General features: G+C 35.7%; 1 protein-coding gene across 1 annotated transcript in view; it reads left to right on the forward strand.

Annotated features, from left to right (window-relative positions):
- Positions 1-13770, forward strand: part of LAMA2 (laminin subunit alpha 2) — a 638355-nt gene that overhangs the window by 271371 nt on the left and 353214 nt on the right. Inside the window, exon 10 of the mRNA XM_059400698.1 lies at positions 5164-5324. Within this exon, the coding sequence (XP_059256681.1) occupies positions 5164-5324 (161 nt within the window). The remainder of the gene's footprint in view (positions 1-5163; positions 5325-13770) is intronic.

The raw sequence follows: 13770 nt of genomic DNA on the forward strand, positions 1-13770 counted from the left end.
ATTGGTCTGTAATTCTCCTTTTTGGTGTGGTCTTTGTATGGTTTTGGGATCAATGTAATGCTAGCCTCGTAAAATGAGTTTGGAAGTTTTCCTTCCATTCTATTTTTTGGAACAGTTTCAGGAGAATAGGTATTAATTCTTCTTTAAATGTTTGGTCAAATTCCTCCAGGAAGCTCTCTGACCCTGGGCTCAGTTGGGAGATTTTTGATGACTGTTGCAATGTCCTTACTGGTTATGACTCTGTTCCGGTTTTCTCTTTTTTCCTGGTTCAGTTTTGGTGTTTATATGTCTCTAGGAATGCATCCATTTTTCCCAGATTGTCAAATTTGCTGGCATAGAGTTGCTTATAATATGTTCTTATAATTGTTTGTATTTCTTTGGTGTTGGGTGTGATCTCTCCTCTTTCATTCATGATTTTATTTTGATCCTTTCTCTTTTCCTTTATGATAATCTGGTCAGGAGTTTATCAATCTTATTAATTCTTTCAAAGAACCAGCTCCTAGTTTCGTTGATTTGTTCTACTGTTCTTTTGGTTTCTAGTTCATGGATTTCTGCCCTGATCTTTATGATTTCTCTTTTCCTGCTGAATTTAGGTTTTCTTTGCTGTTCTTTCTCCAGCTCCTTTAGGTGTAGGGTTAGGTTGTATACTTGAGACCTTTCTTGTTTTTTGAGAAAGGCTTGCATCACTAGATACTTTCCTCCACTTTGCTGTATCCCAAAGATTTCGAACAGTTGTGTTTTCATTTTCATTGTTTCCATGAATTTTTTCAATTCTTCTTTAATTTTCTGGTTGACCCATTCATTCTTTAGTAGGATGCTCTTTAGCCTCCATGTATTTGAGTTCTTTCTAACTTTCCTTTGTGATTGAGTTCTAGCTTCAGAGCATTGTGGTTTGAAAATATTCAGGGAATGATCCCAGTTGAGACTTGATTTGTTACGCAGGGTGTGATATATTTTGGAGAATGTTCCATGTGCACTAGAGAAGAATGTGTATTCTGTTGCTTTGGGATGAAATGTTCTGAATGTATCTGTGATATCCACCTGGTCCAGTGTGTCATTTAAAGCCTTTATTTCCTTGTTGATATTTTGCTTGGATGATCTTTCCATTTCAGTGAATGGGTTAGTGTCCCCTGCTATTATTGTATTATTGTTGTTGTTATGTTTCTTTGTTTTTCTTATTAATTGGTTTATATCATTGGCTGTTCACATGTTAGGGACTTAGATACTTAAAATTGTTAGCTCTTCTTGTTGGATGGACCCTTTAAGTATGATATAGTGTTCTTCCTCATCTCTTATCATAGTCTTTGGCTTAAAATCCAACTTATCTGATAATAAGGATTGCCACCCCCCCTTTCTTTTGTTGTCCATTAGCATGTAAATTGCTTTCCACGCCCTTATTTTAAATCTGGAGGTGTCTTTGGGTCTAAAATGAGTTTCGGGGCACCTAGGTGGCTCAGTGGGTTAAAGCCTCTGTCTTCAGCTCAGGTCATGATCCCAGGGTCCTGGGATCAAGCCCCACATTGGGCTCTCTGCTCGGTGGGGAGCCTGCTTCCACCTCTCTCTCTGCCTGCCTCTCTGCGTACTTGTGATCTCTGTCTGTCAAATAAATAAATAAAATCTTTTAAAAAAATAGATAAAATGAGTTTCTTGTAGACAGCATATTGATGGGTCTTATTTTTTTTATCCATTCCGATGCCCTGTGTCTTTTGATTGGGACATTTAGCCCATTTACATTCAGGATAACTTTTGAAAGATATGAACTTAGTGACACTGTATTGCCTGTAAGGTGACTGTCTGTTACTGTATATTATCTCTGCTCATTACTGGTCTACTACTTTTAGGCACTCTCTTTGTTTAGAGGATCCCTTTCAGTATTTCCTGTAGGGCTCGTTTGGTGTTTGCAAATTCTTTTAATTTTTGTTTGTCCGGGAAGCTTTTTATTTCTCCATCTATTTTCAATGACAGCCTAGATGGATGTGCTCTTATCTGCATATTTTTCTCATTTAATGCTATGAATATATCATGCCAGTTCTTTCTGGACTGCCAGGTCTCTCTGGATAAGTCTACTGCCAATCTAACATTTCTACCATTGTATGTTACAGACTTCTTGTCCTGAGCTGCTTTCAGGATTTTCTCTTTTTCACTGACCTCTAAGTTTTACTATTAGATCACAGGGTACGGACCTATTTTTATTGATTTTGAGGGCAATTCTCTGTGCCTCCTGGATTTTGATGCATATTCCTTTTACTATATTAGGGAAATTCTCTGCTATAAGTCGCTACAATATACCTCTTCCCCTCTCTCTCTTTCTTCTTCTGGGATCCCAATTATTCTAATATTATTTCATCTTATGGTATTACTTATCTCTTGAATTCTCTCCTCTTATGGTCCAGTAGTTGTTTTTCTCCCTTGCTCAGCTTCTTCATTTTCTGTCATTTGGTCTTCTATATCACTAATTCTCTTTTCTGCCTCATATATCTTAGCAGTAAAACCCTCCATTTTTTATTGAACCTCATTAATAGCTTTTTTGATTTCAACGTGGTTAGATTTTAGTTCTTTATTTCCCACCAGAAAGGATTTTATTTCTCCAGAAGGGAATACTCTAATATCTTCCATACCTTCTTTGAGCCCAGCTAGCATCTTGATAATCATCATTCTAAGCTCTAGTTCTGACATATTACCAATGTCTGTACTGATTATTTCCTAGCCATCAGTACTGCCTCTTGTTCTTTTTTTGTGGTGAGTTTTTCCACCTTGTCATTTTATCCAGATAAAAATATATGCATGATAGAATAAAATACTGAAAGGGTAGCAAAGACCCCAGAAAAATGTACACTAACCAAATCAGAAGAGACCCAAAGCTGGGGGGAGAAATAAGGGGGAAAATGAAATAAAAATTATATATATACATATATATGTATATATGTGTATATATATATATATATATATATATATATATATATATATATATTGTATACTGTTGAATAGATCAGAGCCACCCACTTGATTTTGGGTGTATTTTGGTGTCTTAGAAGAAACTACCTTCCAAAATTTTAAGGAAAGAAAAATGTATATATACACAAAAGTAAGGGTAAACATGATGAAGGGAGGGAATACGATTATAAAGATGAAAATTTTTTAAAAATTCTATAAAAGGAATTGATAAGATAAGTTGGTAGGAAAAAGAAAAAAAAATGAGGAGAGACTGTGATCAGGTTGGAGACTAGAACAAAGCCATGTGCTAGATTTAGGGTATATTTTGATCTTAGAAGAAATTGTATCCCAAAATTTTAAAGAGAAAAAATCTTTATGTATATAAAATATAAGGTTAAATACAATGAAGGGATAAAATATGGCTATAACAATGATGATTTTAAGAGATTTTTGAAGATTTTGAAAGTTTTTTTTTAAAAGTTATTGTTAAGATAAACTAGTTAAAAAACGTTGAAAGAGGAAAGAGGAAAAGTAAAAAATATATATATAAAATAAGAAAAAAATAAAATTAAAAAATTTAACTTTGCAAGACTAAAGTTTCATGGGGAAAAAGCCATGAATTCTTTATGTTGCTTTCCCCTAGCTGTGGAGTTCCACTGTTTTCATAGATCAGTGCCCTTGGTCTTGGTTGGATATTCTTGTGATTCTCAAATGTCTTTGCCCGAAGTGGTATTGCACCACCTCTGCCAGGGGCCAGGCTAAAGCAATTTGCTCAAGTTTGCTTTCAGGATCTTTTGTTCTCTGAATGCTCTCCATACTGCTTTGGATAATGGGAATGAGAATGGTGGCCTCCTAATCTCTGGCCCGTAGGAGCCAAGAGCTTGTGGCCCCACTCCTCAGGACACCCTCAGAGAAAAACCAGTCAGTCCCTCCCATCTCTGTGGTCTCTTGCCGTGCTCCGAGCTCACTCGTCCTGTGACTGAATGTTTTTATTTCTGGCACATGGCCCCGTTTGGTGTCTTCAATCCCAGCAGATCCTTGCCATGCACTCCCTTGCCTCTCCCCATGCAGGAGAAAGGAGGAGGTCTCTCCGGATCTGCCACTTGTGGGGTCCCTGCTCAAAGAGCAGTGGTCTGATTGTGACTTAAATCACAGCTTAAGGTAACCCCAAGCTGAGAGCTCACTCCTTGGCTCTGTCTCTGTAGTCAGCTTCCCTTGCTCCAATACCTGGGAGCTCTGACCACACTCAGACACTTTTTGTGTCTTTCTGTGACCCCATGGATTCTGAGAGCACACTGTCCCCACAAGAGTTCCACCCTCACTTACCCGCTGGAGAAATGTCCTTCAGTGAAGTGGACTTCTAAAAGTTCTCCACACATAGTTTTAACAGAAGCAGTAAGACCACGAACATATGGCATAAGATTAGCATGTGGGTTTGACAGTCTTCTTCCCATTCTGCTGTGTGTTTCCCCTTGTGATGCTTCTTTCTTCCCTCCTTTCCTTTCTTGTGTGGGCTATATTTTGCTGTTTTGCTCTTACACTCTTCCAGATTTTGAAAGTCAATAACTTTACTTATTCATCTGCATTTGCCATTTTTTTAATCAAAGAGAAGAATAGAAATTGTATTTTGATGGTTTAAAAAGGAAAAGTAAATTTAAACTGCTTTCATTTTTCTCTATATCTTGTTCTCAAAATATCTATTCCCACAAATTGTCAGTCTTTTTGTTGTTCTTATACCCAGTGATGTCATATTTAGATGATTGTTGTTTAATTTTGGGCTTAAGCAGTGTATTTTTACCCACCAGGCACTTTTTCCATCTCATGGTAGTCTAAACTATGAAGCAACATGTATCACAGGTCGCTGCTTATTCTTTGAGTATCATTAATCAGCTATGAAAATAAGTCCTTGATCATTGTGACAGTTTTTCTGTGGCCTCAATTTTGGTAGGAGCTTCAAGATTTTATCTTTCTTTTTTCATTCTTTATATTTGTAAAGATATGTAAGAGATGCTGTGGTAGAGACTTGTAGTCAACTTTTAATTAAACCTTATATCCTTTGGGTTTAACTTTTCTTTATTAGTTTTTGTGTCAAAAAAGAATTATAAATGTTACTATCATGAAAACTTTAGGAATTTGTGTGTGTTAATATGTGGTTAATATGTGGTTGTTGTTGTTAATATGTGGTTAATATGTTAATATGTTGTTAATATGTGGTTCGTCTTCCCATAGGTTTGGCACCTGGGTCTTGTCATTGCAAACCTGGCTTCACAGGCGTGAGCTGTGACCGCTGTGCCCGAGGCTACACTGGCTACCCAGAATGCAAGCCTTGTAACTGCAGTGGTGCAGGGAGCACAAATGAAGACCCTTGTTTTGGACACTGTCACTGCAAGGTGTGTTGTGTTTGCTGGTAATGTCTGCTATCAAGACAGAAGGTCCTTTTCCCTTTCTTTTCTGTTCTCTTATGTCTGTTTGACATTAGGTCAATTGTAACAGCTTCTCCTATAAATATCCCCTATCTATCCTACCATTGGCCCTCCTCTTAAGTGTCATTACAACCAGGATGTCCAGACATCCACCATTTGTCTAATTCTACCAGCTCAAGAATGACCAGTCACTCTAGGAAGAGGTGTTACTTCATAGCAAAAACCCCTTTCCCTCATTACTCGACTAGTCTGTGAATTGAAAAATAGCATTATAAACAGCAGCGATATACTCAAACCTTCCATAGCTTTGCATCTACCTCTGAAAATAATTCTGCCAAGGGTTACATTCTGGTGTTTTAGGTAATCTTTTGAAGTTTAGACCCAGATTGTCTGAAAATACTATATTCAGATTCTTCTGTTTTATTACTGAAAATGTAAGAAACCTAGTGGAATTGATTAAAGTCTCAATTTTTCCTCCTAAGAGTACTTTCAGAAATATGACTTTATTTGTTGTACATACTCAGCTAATAGCTCATCATGTGAACACTGAGGGAGGCATTACAACCACAGCTTGTATGCATAGAGGAAACAGAGGCATGCACAAGTCTAAAATGACAGAACTGATTTCATTTAGCTGTGCTAATCAGTTCCAAAACACTGGGGTTAAGCTGTGTTATCTACATTAGTTGACAGAATACACTGAAAAAGTTAGAATGCCATACTGATATAAAAATGAATGTTACTTTTTTTTTCCTTTGCTCTCAATCATGGTTGGAACCTTTTTAAGAACCTTTATTAAATCATTAGTCTTATCTAGGAAGCTGTAAATTACATGAAATGATATACTTCCATTTGTTATATGTGTATGTGCATATAAAAGTATAACACAAGAGGTAAATATTAGTATTAATGTGAAGTGTATATTGATTGGGACAAGAATGTCTGACATAACAGGCTAAATATTATAATAGTTACATAATAAGTGTATGCTGTATCATGGGTCATTTAGGTGTTTTTTCTGCCTACTGAAACTACACAATTCCTGTCTCTGTAAACTGGCAGAAAGTCCATAATCTATAGTAAAAGCTGTCATATACTGGAACATAGTAAATTTCCTAGATATAGGACATTTTATTCCAATATTATTTGAAATAACAGACCAAGACTGTGTTGCCATCTGTGTATGATCACTTGTTTAAGGAGACCTCTGCTCTTCACTCTGTGTGTCTTTTTGGACAATCCTACAGACTTAGTTCATCTTCTCTGATATTTACCAAAATGTTGCTTGTGTGCATTTTATTTCTCTTACAAAACTCCACGGAAATCTCTGAGTTTTATCACTTGTTCAAATAAAGGACAGGCAAAGCTGAGCTTAGAATGGAAGGGAAATCTCTGTAGTCTCTAGAATGCAGCACATCAAATGGGAAAAAAGAAAAGGAATGTTTTTATATACCTACTGTTCATACACTGGAAATGTCTAGTATTTGCAAGGAAAGAGTAACAGGGAGGGAAAGACGCAGGCCTCATTTTTTTCCTTTCTTTGGTAAATGTAGAGAGAAAGGCTAGAAGAAGAGCTATAGCCACTAGGAGGACTCAGATCAGAGGGAGAGCTCCTTGAGCCACTGCCTGCACTCTGCTAGCTCTCTGTCTGCCTCTGTCTTATACTGAGCAATTACAGTCCCAGTTAAGAACCATCCCTTTTGAGGTGCCTGGGTGGCTTAGTGGTTAAATGGCTGCCTTGGGCTTGGGTCATGATCCCAGGACACTGGGAATGAGTCCCACATCAGGCTTCCTGCTCAGTGGGGAGCCTGCTTCTCCCCCTTCCACTCCCTCTACTTCTGTTCTCTCACCATGTCTCTCTCTGTCAAATAAATAAATAAAAATATATTAAAAAAGAAGAACTATCCCTGTTACAAACACATCTGAAGCTCTACACAGATAGTTAAAAGACAATAAACAGCAATTAAGAAATCATAAAAGAATAAATAAGTAAGTAGCATCATTAAAAGAGTTGCCTTTCAACTGTGTGACATTTTAAATAGATGACTATAACCGCTTAGATAAAACTTAATGTTTTTTTTTTTTCTTTTAGGATAAAAACTTGCAGAAAACAGATTTCAATAGACATCCACATAGTTTTAAAAATCACTAATTATATGCATACAGAAAATGAATTATATCATAATATACATACATATAATGTACTATAATTAAGTACCTATAATCTCTTGTTTAAAAGAATAATAAATACACAGTATTCCAACAAAATATGCATGTAATTTAAATACTGAACAGACATTTATTAATGTAGAGAGAAATGTGGTAGGCCATTCTTTTTTACAAAAACATGATGAGACATAGGTGTGTCTGCTGGTTATTTGAAACAATATGGATCTATCAAAATGGTATTTAACAAGTAATACTTCATTGAGAAGCTAAAATACTGGAGACTTAAATTCAAATAAAATGGTATTAATATAAATGCTCGTTTCCAAAATGCGTATTTTTTTTTTAAGATTTTTTATTTTATTTATTTGACAGAGAGAGATCACAAGTAGGCAGAGAGGCAGGCAGAGAGAGAGGAGGAAGCAGGCTCCCTGCCGAGCAGAGAGCCCGATGTGGGACTCGATCCCAGGACCTGAGATCATGACCTGAGCCGAAGGCAGCGGCTTAACCCACTGAGCCACCCAGGCGCCCCCAAAATGCGTATTAACCAGTATACACGTACACGTTTTTTTGGTCACATTATAACATGTAATTTTTTTTAAATAATTTTCATTAGGAAGAAATTTTGTCCTTACTGACGTATGTAGATACTTTAAGAAAGCACTTGGTTATGAAGTCTTGGGCCTATATATACTTCTATTATAAATTTTAAGTGGGTAACATTCTATCAAGATACACTGAGAAAAAGGGACACCACTTCTTTCACTTCCAATACAAGTATGCTGGATGAAATAGAGTAAATAAATTTGTAATTCTGTTGATTCAGGAAAGAGAAGGAAATTTCTATATGTCAGACCCAAAAGAGAAACCCAAGTTAACAAGCATAAGCCCAAGCAGAGCTGAACAACGAAGGTCATGGGGTGGGGAAGTAGGATGCTGGTCCTAATCTACAAATGGAAATAAGGTTGGACGTTTTAATGGCCTCTCTAGGACTTGACATTGAGTTTTGGACTCAAGGAAGGAAATTAAAATTGAGTTCAGTTATGTTTAGACTCTAGAATTGTCCCCTTACAGTGAAAATTCCACCTGCAAGCTGGCGGTGGCAACAGAAATTTTCTTTCTCCTTTGGAGCTCTAGGTGGGGAAAAATTAGTGTGCAGTGAGGAAGCAAACACCCAAACCTGTGTGCCACATGGGAATGGGGTCAGTTTTATTCTCCCTTTATGTTAGAATTCTTCAACATGTCAGGCAAGTGGTATTCCCACAGGAAAGAAGGTGCTGCCTCAACTGATGATGAACTTGCCATAAAGCAGTACACTGCACGATAGAAAAATAACTACAAAACAAAATCAGGAGGCACAGAAGTCAAAATATTTGTACACTAAGAACTAGAAGAATAAGATAGTTTGCAAGAATTCATATAAACAGTAAAGTATATACTTTTATTGTATTAATCATAAAATACATGGAAATGTATAATCATAAAACATGTGAAGGTAAAAGAATAAAAAAGAATGAGAAAACAGTACAAAATAGGGTCCTATATTAAAATAAATAAGCAGCTTTGGAAAAGAAGTCAATATCATTTACTTCTAGAAATAAAAACTGTATATGGTTGAAATTTAAAATTCAGTGAATTTTAGAAGATTAGAAACTGCTTAATAGAGTATTAGAAATGCAAACTTGAGGATAACACCTATTCATTGACGTAGGAAGTAAAGACATGAAAACATGAGATGCTAAGTGGTTTGGCTCATAGAAGGATAAAATTTAACAAAAGTAACACAAGTTTCCAAAGAAGAGACTAGATGAACAGATGAGAAAGAATATCCAAAAATGATGAAAAGAAGAATTGTCAAGAATTAAAGAAAATTCAATATTTTCTATTTGAAGAAAATAAAAAAGAAATCTACTACCTAAACTCCCAGTAGGCAACTTGCCCACGAGTCAAGATTGAGAGAAAAAGTCTTATATGTGCTAGATATGTTTTTATTGCATATATCATATCATAATATGTGCAAGAGACAAATATCATGATGTGTGTTTGCCATTGTCAGTCCAACTGTATTGAAAACACTCAAAACACTGTACTGAAAACTGTATTGAAAACACTGATGTACATTCTTTAGCAAGGTGAATATTGAAACCAGAAGAGCATTCCAGTGACTTGAAGAATGCAAGAATCTGTCTATAAAAAACAATATGTCAGTGATAACCAATTAGAAAGTAGAATGAAAATATTGCAAATAGGAACAAAAACTATATGATACTTAGAAATAAGTATTTTTAAGTGGAGATACTTTTCAAGAAGATTATTGAAGAATATAGGATAAAACTTTAAATGGGGAGATAGCAAATAATATCAAATCCTGGTGAAAACCAAGAGAAATGCTGCTGTCATTTGGGTAAATTAGTACTATGACCTGTGGAGTACAGTAGGGTATCTGGTATCATTAAGATAATGAAGTGTGTCACCCAGCAACTCCACATCTAGACATTCACGCTAAAGAAACTTGCACACTGTACAGAAAGAAGCAAAGAAAAGATGTCCACCATATACATAATTGTTTTAAAAATTAGAAAAAAATTGAAATATCCATGTATCAGTAAGAAAAATGAAGTGCAATACACTCATGAAATATGATAAAAGAGCTGTTCCAGTGAAAATAGGTCCTCATGCCTAAGCATTGATAAATCTCAGAAACTTCAGGTGAGGTGAGGAAAACCAATGTCATTGTGCTGTCATTTGTGTGACATTATAAGACATAAAACAGTTTCATAGTGTGTGGACACACACTTACATAAATTAAAGATTTTTAAATACACTGATATGTAGAATTTCAGAGACTAGTTAACTCTAGAGAAAAGGGGAAGGGACTAGGATAGACATAAAGTAAAATTCAAATGTGCCTAAATATTCTTTTAAAATATATCTGAAACACACATGAGAAATGTTAATATTTTTCAACCTCTAGGTTATGAGTAGTGGATAAATGTCATGTGTACTTTTCTGGTGCTTTAAAATAATTCCTAATTTAAAATTTCTTTAATCAAAGAAAAAAAGATTTCCTGATTTGAAAAGAGGTAAATGAAATTAGTATGTATCAACTGCTATCAATTTTACAGATATTCTGTTATATCTGTTATATCTTGTTTACTCAATGATATTAGTGAACATCATCCTCATTATATTTCAAAATATGAAAACAATGTTAGCTCAAGACATGAAAATACTTACTAATTTTTATACATTATTAACATTTTTGAAATGCCTCTATCTTCTTGTGAGTTACAAGAGGGAAACATTCCCAGATATATAAGTCAGTTGAATGTAAATGCTGGTCGGACTTTTGGTATTTATTTTAAGTACCATATGCTAAAAATTGGGCTTTTGAAGTTTGGTGTCATGTTATCCATTCAAAGTTCGTTGGATTACAGTCTCTGATACATAATATAAACTGACCTTGATCTAGGTTGTAACATGTGCTTTTATTTTATCAAAGTCTTATAACAAAAAGATAAATAGTGAAGTAAAAGATTAGAAATCAAAGTGTGTATTTTCGCGTGCTTTGCTTTGGGTTTTCTACTGCACTTTCCATTAAGTCCTTACTGGCCAACCAGCTTATGTGATCTGACCTTGGGTTATCTTCCCAGAATGTTCTGGAGCTTCAGTCCCTGTCTTTTTGCCTGAATTACATTCCTTGGGGGTACCAAGCTCTTTCTGGAATTTCAGAGTCTATTTAGAAGGGTGGGAAAACCTTACCCCTGGCCCTGGCCCTTTGCATGCTAGGCAGTTTTCAAGGTTCATCTTCACTTTCTTAGCAAAGCTGGGATCCTGGTTCCCCTGATAGAAATAATTCTCCTGCAGTAATCACTTGTAACGTCTTTGTCTTTTCCTTTATTATCTTCTTACAACTTGCAATCTATTTAATGTCAGCCTCACTTCTGTTATTTTTTCCATCAATCAATAAGAAGCTGACAGTGACTCATACATAAAAAAGAAGGAAGAAAGAAAATGAAACAGTTGCAGAGATTTGAAAGTTACTAAGATTGGTTGATACCTATTTCTTAATCTATAAAATGATGATATTAAATCTTTCTTGCCTAACTCTCAATAGATGTAATTATAACATCGAAGCCTTTTGAAAGTATAAGGGATCATCATAAATACGTAGTAATCACTTTTTCTGTTTATTTATATTTCTTTTTATGAGTAGAAGTAAGTTTCTACTCTTTTCCTCTAATGGGATTTGCATGGTGTGTGCTTAGATTTTTATTGGTTTTGTATTTCCTTTTCCTATTTATATATAGCAGTGATCACCACATTAACTTGTTAGGCTGGAACCCTGGGCATTTCTACAAAAGGTGTTCAATTTATATGTTTGATCTTGAATCTAAATTACAGATGTAAATTTCCTAGCATTAGAAGTGCATTCCAGAGTTTGTTTCCTGAAGCAGCGACAGTTGAGAAATACTATGTTATTCAATTTTTAATGTTAAAGGCTAAATAAACTTGTGTGAAGTGAGAACTAATTTTCTTCTATTTTTCTTCTTGCTTCTAACCACCAACTACTTATTATTTAGCCACGGAACAGTGTATTTAAAGAGTAAGCGCTCCACAAATACTGCTAATTAGCTAATTATCCTTCTTTTGTTAACTTCTTTTAATACTTGGATGCGTTAGAATGAAGGCCATAACAGAGGAAAATCTATAATTGACTACAAACGCCCCCCAAAAAACAGGCATGACTACAGCATTTCTGGAGCAATTATCACAAAAAATAACTTAAATGTCACTGGAGATACTCCGGGTAACTTTGTCAATAGAATTCCCAGTTGACTAACAATCACGGTTAAACATGTACCACTGGAGTTGTACCTAATTTATAAGAAAGCGACTTCCTGAGAATGGCTACAGGGAAACGATTGTGACTCTATTTCTCTAGAGAGAGCCTTTGCCGAGGGAACTCTAGCAAAAAGAAAATTGGTGTCAACCCAACAGTGTCTGACTCTAAGAAAAAAGAACCTAGTAAGGTTTTTCTAATTAAGCTTTGTTTTTAGAGAAAAAACTGCCGAAGGAGAAAGGCCAGTTATCATAAATATTTTGTAGGGTAGACCACAACATACCTACTTATGTACTCAGCTAAATATGTGCAATAGGATATGTATCTTAAGCATGCATGTCTCCAGAAGGGGATGAAAATTGGCTCTAATAGGGGTGAAAATACCGTTTTCATTTTATGCATATGGACACAGTGCACCTGGACACAAGAGTATACCCGTGGAACAAAGATTTCATGGTGAGGATGGTATGAAAATAAAATAGTAATTAAAGAGGCTCCTTAAGGGCTTGAAAATAAAAATCAGGCTGGGAGACACTGGTCTAAAGAGAAGAGGCACTGTTTATCATCAGCCTATCTTCATCAGATTTGATGAATGAGTGAGTAAAAATAGCAAGTAAGGGAATAGTAAACAATAACATAGGTTTTATCAATAATTTGATACTGACAGCATAGTAAATTAAACTGCTCAAGGAACTTACCCATAAAGCAGAAGATTCACTCTCAATCTGAGCATCAAAAATCCAAATCAGAAAGATCTTCCAAAAATGAATCAGGAATATAATCATAGCCACTTCATGTATGGCATTGTTGATGAACCACAAAGAAGTTTTGAAAAAGTAGTTACGTACCTTAGAACCCATAAAAAGAATTGAGAAGAAAGCTGCCAAGATGTTCTATATGATCAAGTTACTAGAAGGTGGGGAACTAGTCTCCCTAGAAGTTTCAGTAGAAGTCCTGGAACACTATGCCTTTGTGTTTGAATTGTGCCACTCTAAAAATACATTAAATACCAAACTGTGATGTTTTCCCTGTTTTTTTTCTTTTTTCTTTAAGATTTTATTTGTTAGAGAGAGCGCAAGCACAGGCAGACAGAGTGGCAGGCTAGAGGTAGAGGGAGAAGCAGGCTCCCTGCCGAGCAAGGAGCCTGATGTCGGACTCCATCCCAGGACGCTGGGATCATGACCTGAGCCGAAGGCAGCCGCTTAACCAACTGAGCCACCCAGGCATGCCTTCCCTGTTTTGAAGCTAATATCAATTTAAAGAAAACTTTGGAAACACAATCCTTAAATAAGAAATTACTTAGATATACTCTCAAGGAAGATTGGAAAAGGAGTAAGGAAGTAGAACAGGCAATAACTAATTTATTCTCTACAAGTTGAGGCATGACCAGAAAGCAGAGCTCTA

Source organism: Mustela nigripes, chromosome 5, assembly GCF_022355385.1.
Source record: "Mustela nigripes isolate SB6536 chromosome 5, MUSNIG.SB6536, whole genome shotgun sequence".
NCBI classification, from domain to species: Eukaryota; Metazoa; Chordata; class Mammalia; order Carnivora; family Mustelidae; genus Mustela; species Mustela nigripes.